We start from the raw sequence: 18,740 nt of genomic DNA on the forward strand, positions 1-18,740 counted from the left end.
GAAGAAATTAGGAACCTTTCCCCTAACATTTTCAGCTTTGTACAAGTAAAACTTTGCACCCCTTATCAGACATAGGAATCGATTTTCCAAGGTACTAACAACTTCTTTCTTAATGGAAGGAACATGACATATTCGTAGATAATTTGTATTTTTCCTAACTATACAAACCTTAGCTGTTTCATAGGGGTATTACTTTCGGCGTAGCTGAAATGACAAGCCATTAACTTTTAACGAGGGTTAACTACCCTCACACACCTGTGATTGAGCTCACTTTGCTTGGAGGTAGGACTTCAAGGGGGATAGGGCTGGCGGGCAAGTTTGGTTAAATAGCTAAGGTTTGTATAGTTAGGAAAAATACAAATTATCTACGAATTTGTCATTTGTTCCGTAACTGCAATACAAACCACGCTATTTAATAGGGGTGACTCACCCATTAGGAAGGGTGGACGTCCCAGCCAATCGGGCTTTTTAGCTTTACCCGGGGGTTCCTTATCCGAGTGTGTCAGCCCTCAAGGAATAAGGAGTCCCTACGCCTCGCTAAAACTTCGCTACGCAAGGTTCGCGGCCTACGCAAGCTATGTGTGACTTGTTCTGGTAAAGTTATTCCGAGTTCTTTAGATGGAAAAACTGTGCACTAGGACTTTCCCAATACCACCTCGTCAGGGTATGGTGACGCAACAGTATTAATCTTAATACTGTTTGTCATCACGTTCCTTTCTCCCTGAATAAACCTTGTAAGTAAGATGATGTTTCTTTCCTTTGTTAAACTAGGAGAACCTTTGCAGTTAAGTAAAGGGACTGCGAGTGGGTCCCACCTTGCTTAGCGTTGCAGTCTAACGCTGTGGTGTTGTTTGCGTTCACCTGCACCACTTTGTTTCGAATCAGTCTTTGAAACTTTGCAGGGCCAAAAGAACTGCTAGAATCTCCTTCTGGTTGATATGAACTTTACGTGGTCTTTGGTCCAAAGGCCCGAGCACTCTAGAGTGTCTAGTGTTGCTCCACACCCCGCCTCCGAAGCATCTGAGAACAACGCATAGTCTGTGTTCTTGTAAGCAAGAGAGAGGCCTTCCTGAAGTCTGAGATTGACATCCCACCATTTCAGACAAGTCATGATCGTTTCTGGAAGTGGAATGGACACCACTTCTAAGCCCTTCTCCCTGTCCCAATGGTGGTTGAGGTGAAAATGGAGAGGGCAAAGATTGAGTCTTCCTAGGGAGACAAACTGCTTCAGGGACGAGAGTATTCCCAGTGGACTCATCCACATCCTTACAGAGCAACTGCTCCTTTTTCGATAAAGATGAATCTTTAAGAAAGCTTGCTCGAGTATTGATGGTGATGGAAAAGCCCGAAAAACTAGACTCCGTATCTCCATCCTCAAATAGAGAATAGTTTGAGATGGGGTCAGTTGAGACTTCTCCTTGTTACTAGGAGACCTAAGTCCTTCGCTAGGGTCAAGGTCCATCTGAGGTCCTTCAGACAGCGAATGAAGGATGACGCCCTGAGTAGCCAGTCGTCTAAGTAAAAGGAGGCTCTGACACCTGTCGAGTGCAGGAAGCTCGTCACGTTCTGCATGAGCTTCGTGAACACAAGAGGAGCAGTGCTGAGACCGAAGCACAGAGCTCGAAATTGGAACACTTCCTTCCCATACATGATCTTTAGATATAGTTGGAAGGTCAGATGGATAGGGATAAGGAAGTAAGCGTCCTGGAGATCGAGTGAGCCCATCCAAACGCTTTCCATTACTGCTGCAAGCACAGACTTGGAAGTTTCCAAAGTGAACTTTGTTTTCAGGATAAAAACATTGAGCGCGCTCACGTCCAGCACTGGCCTCCAACCTCCCGAGTTCTTTGGAACTAACAGAGGAGGTTGTAAAAGCCTAGAGACTGAAGGTTTAGAAAACTTCACCACAATTCCCTTCTCTAGCAAGAGAGACACCTGTATGTGCAAAGCTTGTCTTCTTGCTTCCTCTAGGTATCTGGGAGAGAGATCTATCGGCTTTTGGACAAGAGGAGGTTTCTTTACAAAAGGTATAATGTACCCTTCCTTCAACAAGAGGACAGACCATTGGTCTGCTCCTGTTCCTTCCTAAGCCTGCCAGAAGTTCTTCAATAAGGCTGGAGGGAAGGCAAAGATTGACTTGCTAAGACTTCTTATAGTCTTCAACCATTCTCTCAGCAAACGTAAAACTCTCTTAGAATACCGAGAGAGCACGAATTTAAAACAAGAGGGAGCTGTAGCAGCCAACCCTAAAGTGAATTCTGAAGGAGGCGAGCGTGGAGCAGCAGGAACAAAATGCGAACGAAACCTCCCTTAAGATTGCTAGGCAGAACTAGGTTTCTCTACTTCAGACAAAATACCCAAAGGTACAGCTGGAAAGGAGAAATTTCCTCTTCCTCCTCAGAATAAACTTCATCCGGAAGTCTATGTCTCTACTTGGTTGAGATCCATTAAGAAGTCGCGATGGAAAAGCTTGACAACTAGCATCAACCTGTCGATGAAGAACAGGTAGAGGTTGAAGGACGACATCACGTCGGAACTGCATCGACGTCACGTCGTGACTGCGATGTCTTAAGTTCGACGTCGCGTCGTGACTGTGGTGTCCGACGTTCAACGTCACGTTATGACTGCAGTGACTGCAGCTCGACGTCACGGTTGGACTATAAGGACTGACGTTCGACGTCACGTCGAGATTTACGATCAGTATCTCACTTGACAGCAAGGTTAATACTAGGACTTACGTCAGCGTGACTTAAAGCCTCACGCTTAGATTATTGATGAACTGAGTCACACTTAGCGGAACCGTGACGCTTCGCAAGTAAGGGTTCCTGTCGAACAGGAGCAGGACCGTAGGACTGCATTAAGGTGGACAACTTAGACTGCATGTCCTGCAAAACACTAAAGTTAGGATTTTGAACACAAGGATCAGACTGTGACGTCGGGAACGTCAGCACTAATAACGGGAGTGGCAGCACTCAAGTCACGTCTGGAACGACCAGATAAAACAACGGCACCGTGACTCTTTGCAGGGGCCTTCGGACCTACAAAATCTGACGTTAAAAAAGAACGTTTAGCAGGTGAACCTTCCTCTGATGAAGGTATACGTTCCGGGCTGCTCCAGTGACTGCAGCCAGGACGTTGACTTTGTTCTAAAGGAACTAATTTCCTCTTAAGAGGTCGTGAAACCTGACGTCAGGATCTCTTACTAACATGAACGTCATCGGAGGACGAGGAGAACTTAGTCTCGTCTCTCTTATAATAAGGATGATCGCCGTGAGGGAACGTCTGTTCGTGGTTTAATACCTATCCCTCCTTTTGGTCTTGTGACATTCCTTCTCCCAGGGGTTGGGGAGCTTGAAAGAGGTCTCGGACTGGGTGAGCGGCAAGTACGAACAGACGAACCCGCGGCAAGTACGAACAGACGGACCCTCCACAACACTGAACATGTTTTTCGCACTTTTTTCACTGACACTCGCATCTTTTAATAATTTCACATCGGACATGAATAAAGCTGATTTCTATCTGTAGTAAGCAATTCTCCCTTAAGCCAAAAGGTTAGAATTGCGAAATATGTCCTTTAGTGTAAGCTCATTAGTACATAATTGTTTCACACATGTAAAAATTAATAAACATATACCTGTACATATATAATAAATAAAAGTGAAATATATAAAGTAAAAGTTAAAAAAGGATCAGTGACTTGGGACGAGACTAAAAAACTAGTTCGCTAAGGACTACGTTTTCTCTCTTTCTCTCCTTGTACAGTGACTTGGGATGAGAACAACAAACTAGAACGCGAAGGACTAAGTTTTATCTCTCTCTCTCTCTCCCTGTACAGTGACTTGGGATGAGAATAAAAATGTTATTTTCATTAGTAAAATAAATTTTTGAATATACTTACCCAATAATCATGTAGCTGTCAACTCTGTTGCCGACAGAAATCTACGGTCGGGATACGCCAGCAATCGCTATACAGGTGGGGGTGAACACCACAGCGCCATCTGTGGTCAGGTACTCCAGTACTTCTTGTCAACACCACCTCAATTTTTTCCTCGGTCCACTGGTTCTCTATGGGGAGGAAGGGTGGGTCAATTAAATCATGATTATCGGGTAAGTATATTCAAAAATTTATTTTACTAATGAAAATAACATTTTTCAATATTAATCTTACCCGATAATCATGTAGCTGATTCACACCCAGGGTGGTGGGTGGAGACCAGCATACATGTTAACAAAGAAGCTAAGTATCCCGTATTTTATTTTATTAGTTATTCAAAAATAACATAAAATAAATAAGTACCTGGTAAGGAAGACGACTTGAACCATTACTCTGCCTTTATTAAGTACGTCTTCCTTACTGAGCGTAGCGGTCCTCTTAGGATGCTGAACGACTCTTAGGTGCTGAAGTATAAAGGGCTGCAACCCATACTAAAGGACCTCATCACAACCTTTAACCTCGGCGCTTCTCAAGAAAGAATTGACCACCCGCCAAATCAACAAGGATGTGGAAGGCTTCTTAGCCGACCGTACAACCCATAAAAAGTATTCAAGAGAAAGGTTAAAAAGGTTATGGGATTATGGGAATGTAGTGGCTGAGCCCCCGCCTACTACTGCATTCGTTGCTACGAATGGTCCCAGGGTGTAGCAGTTCTCGTAAAGAGACTGGACATCTTTGAGATAGAATGATGCGAACACTGACTTGCTTCTCCAATAGGTTGCATCCATAACACTCTGCAGAGAACGGTTCTGTTTGAGGGCCACTGAAGTAGCCACAGCTCTCACTTCATGTGTCCTTACCTTCAGCAAAGCAAGGTCTTCTTCCTTCAGATGAGAATGTGCTTCCCTAATCAGGAGCCTGAATAGGTAAGAAACTGAGTTCTTAGACCTTGGAAGAGAAGGCTTCTTGATAGCACACCATAAGGCTTCTGATTGTCCTCGAAAAGGTTATGACCTTTTTAGATAGTACCTAAGAGCTCTAACTGGGCAAAGTACTCTCTCCAGTTCGTCCCCCACCAAGTTGGACAGGCTTGGGATCTCGAACGACTTAGGCCAAGGACGTGAAGGAAGCTCGTTTTAGCAAAAAACCGAGCTGCAAGGAACATGTAGCCGTTTCAGATGTGAAAACTATGTTCCTGCTGAAGGCGTGGATCTCACTTACTCTTTTAGCTGTTGTCAAGCACACGAGGAAAAGAGTTTTTAATGTGAGGTCCTTAAAAGAGGCTGATTGGAGAGGTTCAAATCTTGATGACATAAGGAACCTTAGGACCACGTCTAGATTCCAGCCTGGAGTGGACAACCGACGTTCCTTTGAGGTCTCAAAAGACCTAAGGAGGTCCTGTAGATCTTTGTTGGTGGAAAGATCCAAGCCTCTGTGGCGGAAAACCGCTGCCAACATACTTCTGTAACCCTTAATCGTAGGAGCTGAAAGGGATCTTACGTTCCTTAGATGTAACAGGAAGTCAGCAATCTGGGTTACAGTGGTACTGGATGAGGAAACTGCATTGGCCTTGTACCAGCTTCGGAAGACTTCCCCTTTAGACTAATAGACTCTGAGAGTGGATGTCCTCCTTGCTCTGGCAATCGCTCTGGCTGCCTCCTTCGAAAAGCCCCTAGCTCTTGAGAGTCTTTCGAAAGTCTGAAGGCAGTCAGACGAAGAGCGTGGAGGTTTGGATGTACCTTCTTTACGTGAGGTAGACGTAGAAGGTCCACTCCTAGAGGAAGAGTCCTGGGAATGTCGACCAGCCATTGCAGTACCTCTATGAACCATTCTCTCGCGGGCCAGAGCGGAGCCAACCAACGTCAGCCGTGTCCCTTTGCGAGAGGCGAACTTCTGAAGTACCCTGTTGACAATCTTGAACGGCGGGAATGCATACAGGTCGAGATGGGACCAATCCAGCAGAAAAGCATCCACGTGAACTGCTGCTGGGTCTGGAATCGGAGAACAATACAACGGGAGCCTCTAGGTTATCGAGGTAGCGAACAGATCTATGGTTGGCTGACCCCACAGGGCCCAAAGTCTGCTGCAAACATTCTTGTGAAGGGTCCACTCTGTGGGGATGACCTGACCCTTCCGGCTAAGGCGATCTGCCATGACATTCATATCGCCCTGAATGAACCTCGTTACCAGCGTGAGCTTTCGATCTTTTAACCAGATGAGGAGGTCCCTTGCGATCTAGAACAACTTCCACGAATGAGTCCCTCCCTGCTTGGAGATGTAAGCCAAGGCTGTGGTGTTGTCAGAGTCCACCTCCACCACCTTGTTAAGCTGGAGGGACTTGAAGTTTATCAAGGCCAGATGAACCGCCAACAGCTCCTTGCAATAGATGTGAAGTGTCCTTAGCTCCTGATTCCATGTTCCCGAGCATTCCTGTCCGTCCAAAGTGGCACCCCAGCCCGTGTCTGATGCGTCAGAGAAGAGACGGCGGTCGGGTTTCTGAACAGCCAAAGGTAGACTTCCTTGAGAAGAAAGCTGTTCTTTCACCACGTGAGAGTAGACCTCCTCTCTTCGGAAACAGGAACTGAGATCGTCTCTAGCGTCATGTCCTTTATCCAGTGAGCCGCTAGATGATACTGAAGGGGGCGGAGGTGGCGTCTCCCTAACTCGATGAACAGGGCCAGCGATGAAAGTGTCCCTGTTAGACTCATCCACTACCTGACTGAGCATCGGTTCCTTCTCAGCATGCTCTGGATGCAATCTAGGGCTTAGTAGATCCTTGGGGCCGACGGAAAAGCCCGAAAAGCTCGACTCTGAAGATCCATACCCAGGTAGACAATGGTCTGGGATGGGACGAGCTGGGACTCCTCAAAATTGACCAGGAGGCCCAGTTCCTTGGTCAGATCCATAGTCCAACTGAGAATCTCCAGACAGCGACGACTTGTGGGAGCTCTTAAAAGCTAGTCGTCTGACGGAGCCGGACACAAGATCATGGTACTGCTGCACAGTCTGTGAACTGTCAACCATGGGGAAGCGAGGAAGTACCGCGACAACCCGAAGCTGTCTAGACTGTCTGGGTCGTACAGACAACTCCTTATCGGGTTGCTGAGGTTGCCGCACTGCGTCACAACAAGTCACTTCTGCTGGTTGTTGAACGTCTTCCCAGTGACACACTGACTCCGTAAACAAAAAATCCTCTAACAAGGACTAAGCTTGGACTGCATGTCTTGCAACAAAGCTCAAGGTCTATGGGAGCAGGTGTGGTAACAGACAGGGTTAGCGACTGAAGTGGAACCATTACCCTCCCTGGAAGCATGTTATGCTTAAATAAAAGTCCATAGGAGGCTAAGCAGCTAAAGGCTCCTCTCCAAATGACAGAGTCCTCAAGGGAATATCAGAAGGAGGGAGAATAGCACTTTCTCATCTACAGGAACCATATCCGAGAAAAGCTAAGTTCTCTCAGTGAGGGTTTCACTGGTGCAAAAGCAGCAGACTAGAAGGCAACGTTATGAAACTGCTTGACAGTCTAGTGAGTTGGCAACAACCAAAGATGTGTGACTGAGGAGCATGCGGTAAGGTATGCAGAGCATGCTGTATGCAGAGCGTGCTGTATGTAGAGCATGCTGTAAGGTAAGCAGAGCATGTTGCATGGCGTGCGGCTTATGCTGCATGGAATGAGGCTCATGCTGCCTGGGATGAGGCTCATGCTGCATGGTATGAGGCTCATGCTGCATGGGATGAGGCTCATGCTGCAAGGGATGAGGCTCATGCCACATGCGTTGAGGAGGATGCCGCATAGTATGAGGCTCCTGCCTCATGGGTTGAGGCGGTTGCCGCATAGCATGAGGCTCCTGCCTCATGGTTTGAGGAGGATGCCGCATAGCATGAGGCTCCTCATAGCATGAGACTCCTGCCTCATGGGTTGAGGAGGATGCCGCATAGCATGAGGCTCCTGCCTCCTGGGTTGAGGAGGATGCCGCATAGCATGAGGCTGCCTCATGGGTAGAGGAGGTTGCCGCATAGCATGAGGCTCCTGCCTCATGGGTTGAGGAGGATGCCGCATAGCATGAGGCTCCTGCCTCATGGTTTGAGGAGGATGCCGCATAGCATGAGGCTCCTGTGAGGTTCCTGCCTCAAGAGTTGCGTCTGCCTCAAGGGTTGAGGTGGTAGCTGCGCAGAGAGAGGCTCATGCTGTGAAGAATGCGGTTGCTGCATGCGTTGAGGCGGCTGCCTCATAGCATGAGGTTCCTGCCTCAAGAGTTGCGTCTGCCTCAAGGGTTGAGGAGGTGGCTGCGCAGAGAGAGGCTCTTGCCTCAAGAGTTGAGGCTCTTGCCTCAAGAGTTGAGGTTCTTGCCTCAAGAGTTGAGGTTCTTGCCTCAAGAGTTGAGGTTCTTGCCTCAAGAGTTGAGGCTCTTGCCTCAAGAGTTGAGGTTCTTGCCTCAAGAGTTGAGGTTCTTGCCTCAAGAGTTGAGGTTCTTGCCTCAAGAGTTGAGGCTCTTGCCTCAAGAGTTGAGGTTCTTGCCTCAAGAGTTGAGGCTCTTGCCTCAAGAGTTGAGGTTCTTGCCTCAAGAGTTGAGGCTCTTGCCTCAAGAGTTGAGGTTCTTGCCTCAAGAGTTGAGGCTCTTGCCTCAAGAGTTGAGGCGGTTGCCGCATAGCATGAGGCTCCTGCCTCAAGGAAAGTGGAGGTTGCTGCATAGCGCTGGTACCTGGCAACTCCCAATGCGGCAGCTCACGCATGGAGGCAGGAGGAGCCTCAACATCATACGTCTGGCAGGGTGGACTGCGCAGAGGTGGAGGAGCGCTCGCAGGAGGAGGTGTGCTAACCTTCTCTGCCTGAAACTCCTGCATCAACACCGCAAGCTGAGACTGCATTGTCTGCAGCATAGACCACTAGAGTTTAAGAAAGACAACAACAAACGGAGCTACTGTCCGTTGAGACTGAGGGTCTAAAACAGCTGGTGCGGCAACAGACGGAGTTACTGCCTGTTGCGATACCACCTTGCCTCTCTTGGGAGGTGTGCAGTTGTCGTACTGCAGCAAGTCCGAACTGACCCAGTGCTAATGGCACCACCTAGGAGTTGGACTTGCGCGGAAGGGACCGACTTGCACTTAAAAGCTGCAAGATTTGGTCCATGGTTTCTGCGAGAAACCTCTTCCGCAGACGAGGAATAAAAGGGCTCTCTCGTCTTTGTGTGGGTGGGGTGATCACGTCGGCAACATGTGTAGATACACCCGAAACCACGGAGGGAAACGTCTGTTCGTCGATCAAGGCCTGATGAACCCATAAGTCCTTCGACATTACTTCTCCCCTGGGCTTGGGAGCTTGTAAGAGGTCCCAGACTAGGCGAACAACTGGCACGAACAGACGAACCCTCGAACGCAACACTGTAACACTTTGCGCTTATCACTTTATCACTTTTGATTTTCTGTTTGCACTTATTTCACTGAACTCGAAACTTTAAGTGGTTTGTACCTGAAACACGCAATTCTATCCTTCATTAAAAGTTAGTAATTGCGAAAACAGTATTACAATGTAACAGAAAAACATAATGAAAGATAAATAATTCAGTGGCTGGAAAAGAGACTAAACACTAGATCAAATAAACTACGTTTAAAATCTCTCACCGCATAAAGCCTGAGAACAAGAATAAAACTCTAGAAACGTTTACCTTCTTCCCCTAAAGAGACTAGGGAGAAGAGCAAAAACGATAACAACGTTACCCGCTTGAACGAAACGTTTATCCTCCTCTCTCTCCCTCCGTCTCTATCTCTCTCTCTCTCTCTCTTGACTTAGAACCTGAGAGATGAGCCCAATTATATATATCGTTAAAACATATTATTGTTAAAGGAAAAAAACTGAAAGATTTCCCAAATAAAAAGTTCCTTTATTAGAATTAAAACCATTTAAGCTAAGAAAGAATGAACAAAACGCTAGAATCGGTTTACTCTTACTGCAACGTGACACCGTGAATACTCTCTCTCTATCGTAACGATAGAGCGCAAGTTGAACGTTCTGAACGTCAACAACTGCAGAGACAAAACAAAACGTTAGTTCAACTTTGAAAACAGTACGAGACTATCAAAGAAATTCTTTCAAAAACATTAAAATAGCATAATATGTTAACAGGTAAAAACGAAATGACGGGCTCAATGTTAATTAACTTCGGTTCCAAGAAAAGACCGCCTACTATTAGGAAAGGTCGAATATAAACAAATATAAAAATTAATTTTAATAAGTTTATAATAAAAGGAAGTTAATCGAAGAGGCCTATAAAAGGCGGAGAGATATAAAATAAATCTATAACTTTTGTTAAGCAAAATTAAGAAAGAGAGTCTATACTCTCTTCGACACCAACACTTCCGTCTAAGGGAAGGGTCGGCCATTTAAAAGTGAAAGAGAGTTCATACTCTCTTCGTCACCATAATTAAATCAAATTAATTCCAAAAGCTAGCTAAGCTAATGATAAAACTTCCTGAATAGCGAAAGCTAAACTCTAGAGCAAATACATCACCAAATCGTGAGCAATAACTCCAGAATCAACAGCGTATCCATGTAGGTCTAGCCGGAGGCACGACAGAGGAAAAATTGAGGTGGTGTTGACAAGAAGTACTGGAGTACCTGACCACAGATGGCGCTGTGGTGTTCACCCCCACCTGTATAGCGATCGCTGGCGTATCCCGACCGTAGATTTCTGTCGGCAACAGAGTTGACAGCTACATGATTATCGGGTAAGATTAATATTGAAAGAACTAGATCGTGAAGAACTACGTTTTCTCTCCCCCTCTCCTTATACAGTGACTTGGGAAGAGAATAAATATCTGAATCGAGAAGAACAACGTTTCTCACTATCTCCCTGTATAGTGACTTGGGACGAGAAAAAAAGATTTGGATCGTTCTCTCTCTCTCTTGTTACGAGAGTACTGGCTCACTCACTCTTCGTCAATAAAAAGATATTTGACTAAATAAAAAATACTAAAAGGACTAAGAAATTGCAAAATAACATACTCCTTTTATTTAGTACAGTGATACCTCTGGATACGAAAGTTTCTGCTTACGAAAAATTCAGGGTACGAAAGGCGATACGAAGATTTTTATGACCCAGTATACGAAAAAATTTTCAGGACACGAAAAGCTTACGAGATCCCAACTCGTCACTGAGAGTAATTTCAATCAAAAGGTAAGTTTCAACTTTTTTGTTAATTAACTGTACCTTTTTTTTTCAGGGTATCAACCCTTAATTTAGGTGTACAGGTAACAATACACCTTCACTGATCCAGATGCTTTACATACACTACTGTAACTTTTATATAGTATTAAAGAAAACGGACCATTTTCTTAAGGCTTGGAGGGGATAACTAGGCTATAACTACATTATTGAATAATCTCATGGTGGTTTCTGGAATGGATTAGGCTGTTTTTAACGGTTGGGTTAATTATTGAATGATAGAAATGGCTGCATTGCATGTTTATTACTACAGTTTAGCGTGTTTATGAAAGAAAAGGTGTCTTTTCATAAGGCTTGAAACGGATTAGGCTATTTACATGTAAAACGCGACTCAGGATACGAAAAAATCAGCATACGAAACCGTATCCTGAACGGATTACTTTCGTATGCTGAGGCATCACCGTATTTAAAATACTTCAGTTTGTAAGAAGAATGAACTAAACGTCAAACTCTTATGCAAAGTGAAATCGTGATTGTCTCTCTCTATCGTAACGATAGAGTGCAAACTGCGTAGCATAAATAAACTTAACGCTAGTTCATCTTTGTAAATAGATCGAAGACTATTCAAAGAAAAATCTTTTAAAAAGACAAAAATTCACTTAAAATATTTTCTAAAAATATTCATCCCATCGATCCATAAAATACAAAATTTCTCTCGGTCTTTAGTACAAATGGAGTGAGGATCGATGAGGCCTAAGTAAGGCGGGTGAGATATAAAAATATAGAGGTAAATCTATAAATATCAACAAGAATTTATAAAGTGATAAAATAAATACTAAAAACTTAAAGCCTTTCACACACTTCCCATACACTGGGGAAGGGTCGGCCATATTCTCTCTCTATCGTGGAAAATCGAGAGAGAGATCAAAAAAAAAAAAATAAGGGTACAAATTTTTCTCTCTCTTCAAAAAGAGTTTCTCTTGAAGATCTTTATTGTTTGAGAAAGTTGAAAGAATAACCAACCAGTCGAAAGCCAAAAACCATAAACAAGTACTTCACCAATTGTTGAAAACTTGTGGTTAGCGCGAGCAAGGAACCAATGTTGACACCTAACTCGGCAGAGAAGAACTGGAGAACTTTGGAATAGTGATGGTATCCTGCCGAGTGGTGGCGCTAGTGTACACCCAGCAACCAAACCCCTTGATTGCCCGCGACTTTTGAATCGGCTGCCGGACCGTCGGAGACGTTAGCTATATATATCCACCGGCTAAGTTAAATATTTAAAAATATACAGTATATGAATATACGATTAATACTACAATTCCCAATATCGAAAAGAAAATAAACAACGATACCAAGACATGTTGGGACTGCATCGTTGTCATGAGAACTAAGCAGCGTAAAATTAACAATACGCTAGTTCTACTTAATTTTTTAAAATACTGTAGATCGATGATTTAGAGAACGAATACTAAAAGGACACATGTTTTCTTAAAAATTTTTACATTAAAGTTAAAAACTTATTGTAAATAGAATTCCTTTTCATTCTTTACAAGAAAAAGCAAATAAAAGAATTTTGCAAGTCATACTACGTATGTACTATGTAGATTATGTCAAACGACTGTGACGTCATAGAGTTGGCGCAACGTATCTCCGCCATCATGTTTTAAAAAGTAGGTTCATTAGTTTTACAGTAATGGGAAAAAAAAAACTCCCAATCCTACCTCTTTAAAGATACGAACAAAATTAAAACACTAACACTCAGTAAAAATAAAACCCAACCAGCGAAGGCTAAAATTAAATTGTACATCACCAAGATAACTGTAATATACAGGTTACAGCGAGTGAAAAATCCAACGATGTTGCCGCTACGGCGGCAGAGAAAATATGAGGGAACAGGGGATGGTTCCGAGGTACCTCGCTAGGGTGGCCAGGTGGTACACCTGGCTATCCAATCCGCGATTGGCGCGAGTTTTGAATTTTCTGCCGTGACGTCAGTGACTAAAGCTATATATATAACTAGCAGGTAAGTCTTGTTTAAAAATGAATTTTATTATGTTTAGATTGGATTAATGAATATGGGCTATAAGGAAAAGCACTGGAACATGGAAGGCCATTCAAATAAACTGGAGGCAAATTCCACATTTTCAAAAAATTAAGAGCTTGGAAAGCAAGATGCAAAAAAAGAAGCCTGGCAAGAGGAAGCTTCTATTATGAAAATCTGCTTACTTTGTACTGACTTCTCAGAAAAATATTCACCAGCACTGTATGTCCTCATTTTTACATTTAAATGGAATAGGTACATCAACAAAACTCTTTAGCTAATAAATCAAAAATGCTTACCTCAGCTAAACTTTCTGAACACAAAATATTTGAGCGATTTTCATCCTTGGCCACTATTTGTTCTGATTGACCACATTTTGATCTGTGGCGGTGTCCTCTGAAGTTTGAATACTGAGATATGATACATGACAATGGTAAAACAGCCTGGAAAACAATTATATAAAAAATTAATACATCAATACAGTACAGTATGTAGTATGTACACTGCAGACAATGTCAATGACAATAAAAAATTATGTGCTTATATTGAATATCTGCAGCACTTTGTTATTTCATTTAAGACATGAATATTCCAAGGGTACTGGCTATTTTTAATAAAAAATCAAAAATTGTAAAAGTAATTTGTATTTTTCGTAATTATACAAACCTAAGTCATTCAATGGGGTTACTTCTGACTTTGTTTTCAACGACCAGACTATCAAAAAGATTTTCCATCATGCTACGTTGCTGGGTAGCTACTGCACACTACAGGATACGCTTGTCTCAAGTGTTTACTCATAGCATCCTTCTAGTCAAAGACTTGAGGGGTGGATGAGACCTTTGGTAAATGACTCAGGTCTGTATAGCTAGGAAAAATCCAAATTACACTATATAAAATTTGTAGTTTATTCCTACGGCTACACAGATACAAACTTCCGAGTCATTTAATGGGTAATCTTCCTTAGGTGGGAGGAAGTTTCTGTGAGGTAGGAGGTCTGCCCTTTACCCAAATTACAATTACTATAGTACTAGCAAGAGATCAAAGTGAATTACTTGTGAACAGTGCAGCCTTATGTTCTATTCTAAAGAGCTTTACTAGGGTGAAGTGATATGAACATCAAGTGGCTTGTAATATTAATATATTATTATTATCACCATTATTACAAGCTAAGCTATAACCCTTGTTGGAAAAGCAAGATTCTATAATTCCAAGGGCTCCAACAAGTTAAAATTGACCAGTAAGGAAAGGAAACAAGGAAATAAAAAAAACCTACAAGAGAAGTAATAAACTATCGAAATAAAGTATTTTAAGAACAGTAACAGCATTAACTTAGATCTTTCATATATTGTATAGAGGCTATGACACTACCAAAGACTAGGGAACAATGGTTTGATTTTGGAGTGTCCTTCTCCCAGAAGAGCTGCTTACCATAGCTAAAGTCTCTCTTCTACCCTTATCAAGAGAAAAGGAGAAACTGGACAATTACAGTGCAGTAGTTAACCCCTGGATTAATTGATTTAAAGTTTTCAGGCATCCTGACATCCAAGGTCATTGACCCCAATATCATTTATTTTATATAAAAATTAAAAGAATATTCAATTAAAACCATAAAAGTTGATTATCATTATAGAAATTAAATAGTTTTCAGAAGACCTGCTTCTGAAATAAATCTAAAAATACTGCTCGCATAGTAGGACACATCATGTCCAAGAATCTTGGCAAGGATGAACTTGCCATCTTCACCTCAAGCATAAAACAGATATCTATTTCTTAAGTTATTATAATTGAGGCATTCGGTCAAATGCCTCACTGTTAAAGGTACTAAACATTCGTCGCAATACGGTTGGTGTTGGCCCTTCAGAAGAAACTCATGTGTCAATCGAGTGTGACCAATACGTAGATGACAAAGAGTCTTCTCCCTTTTTTGAAGCATCATGTTATACCTCCAAGGAGATATGACCCTTGAGCGAAGAAGAATTGTTTGGTAATCACAGTGTTTTCAGGTGACCTTTTTACTTTCTAGTTTAAGTGCCAGGAAGCATGGTCAGCATATCCCGGTTATGGGAGAGGGTCATCATTTGAAGAATCCATAAGCAAGAATACTGTACAGTATTAAGAAAGTATCATATATTGAAAAGAAAATTCACATTTTCCACCATCGGTACAATGAGAGTACACTATACTTCCCAGGTGTTTCACTCTATACCCTACCCATGGGAGCGAGTGACAGGCAGACCACTAACAATGCCCTCGCTAACCTTAGTGAAGACCTGCCCTGTGGATTTTCCTCACCAGGTGCAAATGGGTCACCCTGAATGGAAGAATAAAAACTGGTAGGACAGGGGATAACCTCCAGATATGGGGTTACACAAATGGTGCTGAATAACCCTGCGGGGGAGCCAATCCATACAATGAATCCCATCTTGTGTAGCTGCTCAGTAGGAAGCCCCTATTCAGACCGAGATCTAAGAACAGCAAATGATTCAGCACTAAAATGGGTAGAACAGTAGTGCAATATGATGAAGAGCACCTAAACAGATATGAAAGCACTGGTGTAAGCTAAACCCGCCTGTTAGATCCGAGACCAATAAACATGTAATCATTTTCCCTGTATCTGTAATGATGTGCTTCCGGCCAGAAGCCCCCCTCCTCCCCTGGGATTTCCATAACCCAGTCCTTGAGAATAGTTCTGCTAAAACAAGTCCAAACCACCTTCGGGGTGGCTGAGGTCATCTAAAAACTCTCACAAATAGCATTGAATACAAACACCTCCCAACAATGATTCCTTCTCATTCATCTAAGCAAGAAGTAATAACAAATGTGGAAATATCCACACCATTTAGGAAACAAAATAAACAAATAAAAATAACAATACAGTAGGTAAATAAATTTCACGATAAGAGCAAGATGAGAAAAGCTGAAATAAAGAAGAAAGCTTATAGAGGACCAGTCTTGGTTTGGTCACTCAGACCTGGCCTTACCTATATGGTTGAACCTGTCAGGGTGGATAAATCACCCCACCACCACTGCCCAGCCCATCATTGAGACTCTCAAGCCCTTCTACTGCATCAAAGTGCTGAACTATCAGAAGGGAAAGCAAGCAGGAAAACCATCGTAACGGTAAGAACCCTATCCGAGGCTATCCTCTACAGTTCATAGGGTACCCCCTTTAGGGAACATAAAACCTTGACAACATTCCTGGATGTTCACCTCACTTCAACTGGACGGCAAGTCTGCTCAAAGCTTCGTAAGAGGATAGGTATTTCCTCGAAGAAGAAATATCTACTCCCTTTAGTGTATAGACATGGGTTAAGGTTGTGCGATACCCCTTTACTGGTGAAATATGACAAATTCGTAGATAATTTGTATTTTTCCTAACTATACAAACCTTAGCTATTTAATAGGGGTATTACTTTCGGCGTAGCTGAAATGACGAGCCATTAAAATGTAACGAGGGTTTACTACCCACACCGGTAATTAGCGGGGGTAGGGGAGGGTAGCTTGCTACCCGCCCCCCTCACATACACCTGTGCTTGAGCTCACTTTGCTTGGAGGTAGGACTTCAAGGGGGATAGGGCTGGCAGGCAAGTTTGGTTAAATAGCTAAGGCTTGTATAGTTAGGAAAAATACAAATTATCTACAAATTTTTCATTTACTCCATAACTGGAATACAAACCACGCTATTAAATAGGGGTGACTCACCCATTAGGAAGGGTGGACGTCCCTGCCAGTCTGGCTTTTTGGCTTTGCCCGGGGGCTCGTTATTTGAGTGTGTAAGCACCCAAGAAATAAGGAGTTCCTGCACCTCGCTAGAACCTTGCTACGCAAGGACTGCGGCCTACGCAAGCTGTGTTTTAAGGTATGAATAAGTGTGACTCGTCCTAGGAAGTTGTTCTGAAGTTCTTTAGATGGAAACTTGTCGACAAGGACTTTCCCAATACCACCTCGTCCGGGTATGGGGACATAACAGTATTAATCTTAATACTAGGAACACAAGGAAGCATGGTTTACCTGCAGTGGTTTGAGGTCAGCTATGCAAAGAACCCAGGATGCTGCTTTCCCCACGAGAGGGTAGGATGAAGAAAAGAATAAGAGCCAGTCAAATCTTTTCATTCACGCAGACTAAAACCGGGTAACAGTGCCCTCAACCTTCTGCTACTTGTCCAATAAGGAGCTTGAGATATACAACCAGCTGTTGTGCAGCCACCACCAGACCGATAGAGATCGTATCGAGTTCCTGTGGGTCACGTCTTGCGGGAGAAAGGTTGTGAAAGTCACCTGGTGCATTCACATCCTTTCTTGTAAAACTTGCGTCACAGAGTAATCTGCTAAGAAGGACCAGGGGCATAGTTATGCCCCTGACACTGTGAGTCATGTTGAGATGATGTTTCGGTGATCCTCCTCTAGTCTCTCCCAGTGCTGACAAGAGGAGGGACCCGGGTGGGCTGTTGCCGTTTTCTTTAGGTGAAGTCTCATACCTTACCCTGGGTACAGTAACGGATGATCTGGATCGTCCGTTACCTAGTTGAGACTTGTGTAGGATCCGTCACCTCTGGAGACTGTGTCTGGTGACATATTCAGGGACAAAACTGAACATTGTCTTTCGCCCTTCTCAATAATGGGCGATGTCGAAAGAGAGACCATGAAGTTCCTTGACTTGTATGGTTGCTGTCCGATTGTGTAGGAACATTGTGTTCTTAAATCAGGAGAAAATTTGTTGCCTGGTGAAATAGAACACAAGGAGGTCCCTTTAGGGATCGGAGATTTGAACCATGTTCTGAGAGGAAGGTCTCAATTCCGACTGGGGAAAGGCAAGTTGTAAGTCCGTATGAGTTAGGAAAAGTCTATCGATGAGAGGGTATCCCTTTCTTTCAGTTTGAAGGTGAAGGATCAAGGTTGAGTGATCATCTTTATCTGTCAAAACTGAATAGGGGGTCTTTTCCTCTTGCATTTACTCGAGGATTCCGCTATTGCTGGAATCGAGGTATCGAGTGGAGAGAGACACTTTCACATGACACGAACCACACAAGTCGTGATACTGCCTGGTAGACTGATGCTGAGGAATTCCTCAGATATCCAGACAACCTTTTCGCAAAGAGGTATTGGGTAGTCTTCAGGCGTACAATCATAGCAAAGCTATAGCTTGTGGTAAGTGTTGAAGTGGGTTGTCTGTTATGTGGAGAGGGTTCTCTTGGAGGCTCTATCAGGAGTTGCAAAAGGTTTGGAGACCGTTCTGCATAATTCCATAGCGGAGTTAGGAGAGTCCTTGAGAGGTTGACTGATGTTCTAGCCTTGTTGAGTGTCCTTCTCCAAATAAAACAGGGACGAGACATAAACGTCATTGTTGTACCCACCATTGTTGCCAGAGAGCCTTGGGGTCTAGGGCTGGTGAACAACAGTAGCCTGAGATTCAGGAGCATTGCGAACAGACCCCCTAGTTAGAGGACCTCGTAAAGTCGGGACTTTGTTAGCTACATGGCGATCCAAAGTCCATTCAATGTACCTTATCTGAGATGCTGTGCACAGATTGTCGGCGAGCACGTTCTTCCAGTCTGGAATGAAGCGGGCTGAAAGTGGTACCGAACGGACTTTGGCCCAT

General features: G+C 43.5%; 1 protein-coding gene across 1 annotated transcript in view; it reads right to left on the reverse strand.

Moving 5' to 3' along the window:
* The window catches only part of LOC137655373 (ATP-dependent zinc metalloprotease YME1L-like), a 135,896-nt gene that overhangs the window by 101,669 nt on the left and 15,487 nt on the right, over positions 1 to 18,740 (reverse strand). The window contains exon 2 of the mRNA XM_068389266.1: positions 13,441 to 13,584. Coding sequence (XP_068245367.1) covers positions 13,441 to 13,584 — 144 coding nt within the window. The remainder of the gene's footprint in view (positions 1 to 13,440; positions 13,585 to 18,740) is intronic.

This window comes from Palaemon carinicauda, chromosome 1 (assembly GCF_036898095.1).
Source record: "Palaemon carinicauda isolate YSFRI2023 chromosome 1, ASM3689809v2, whole genome shotgun sequence".
In the NCBI taxonomy this organism is placed as follows: domain Eukaryota; kingdom Metazoa; phylum Arthropoda; class Malacostraca; order Decapoda; family Palaemonidae; genus Palaemon; species Palaemon carinicauda.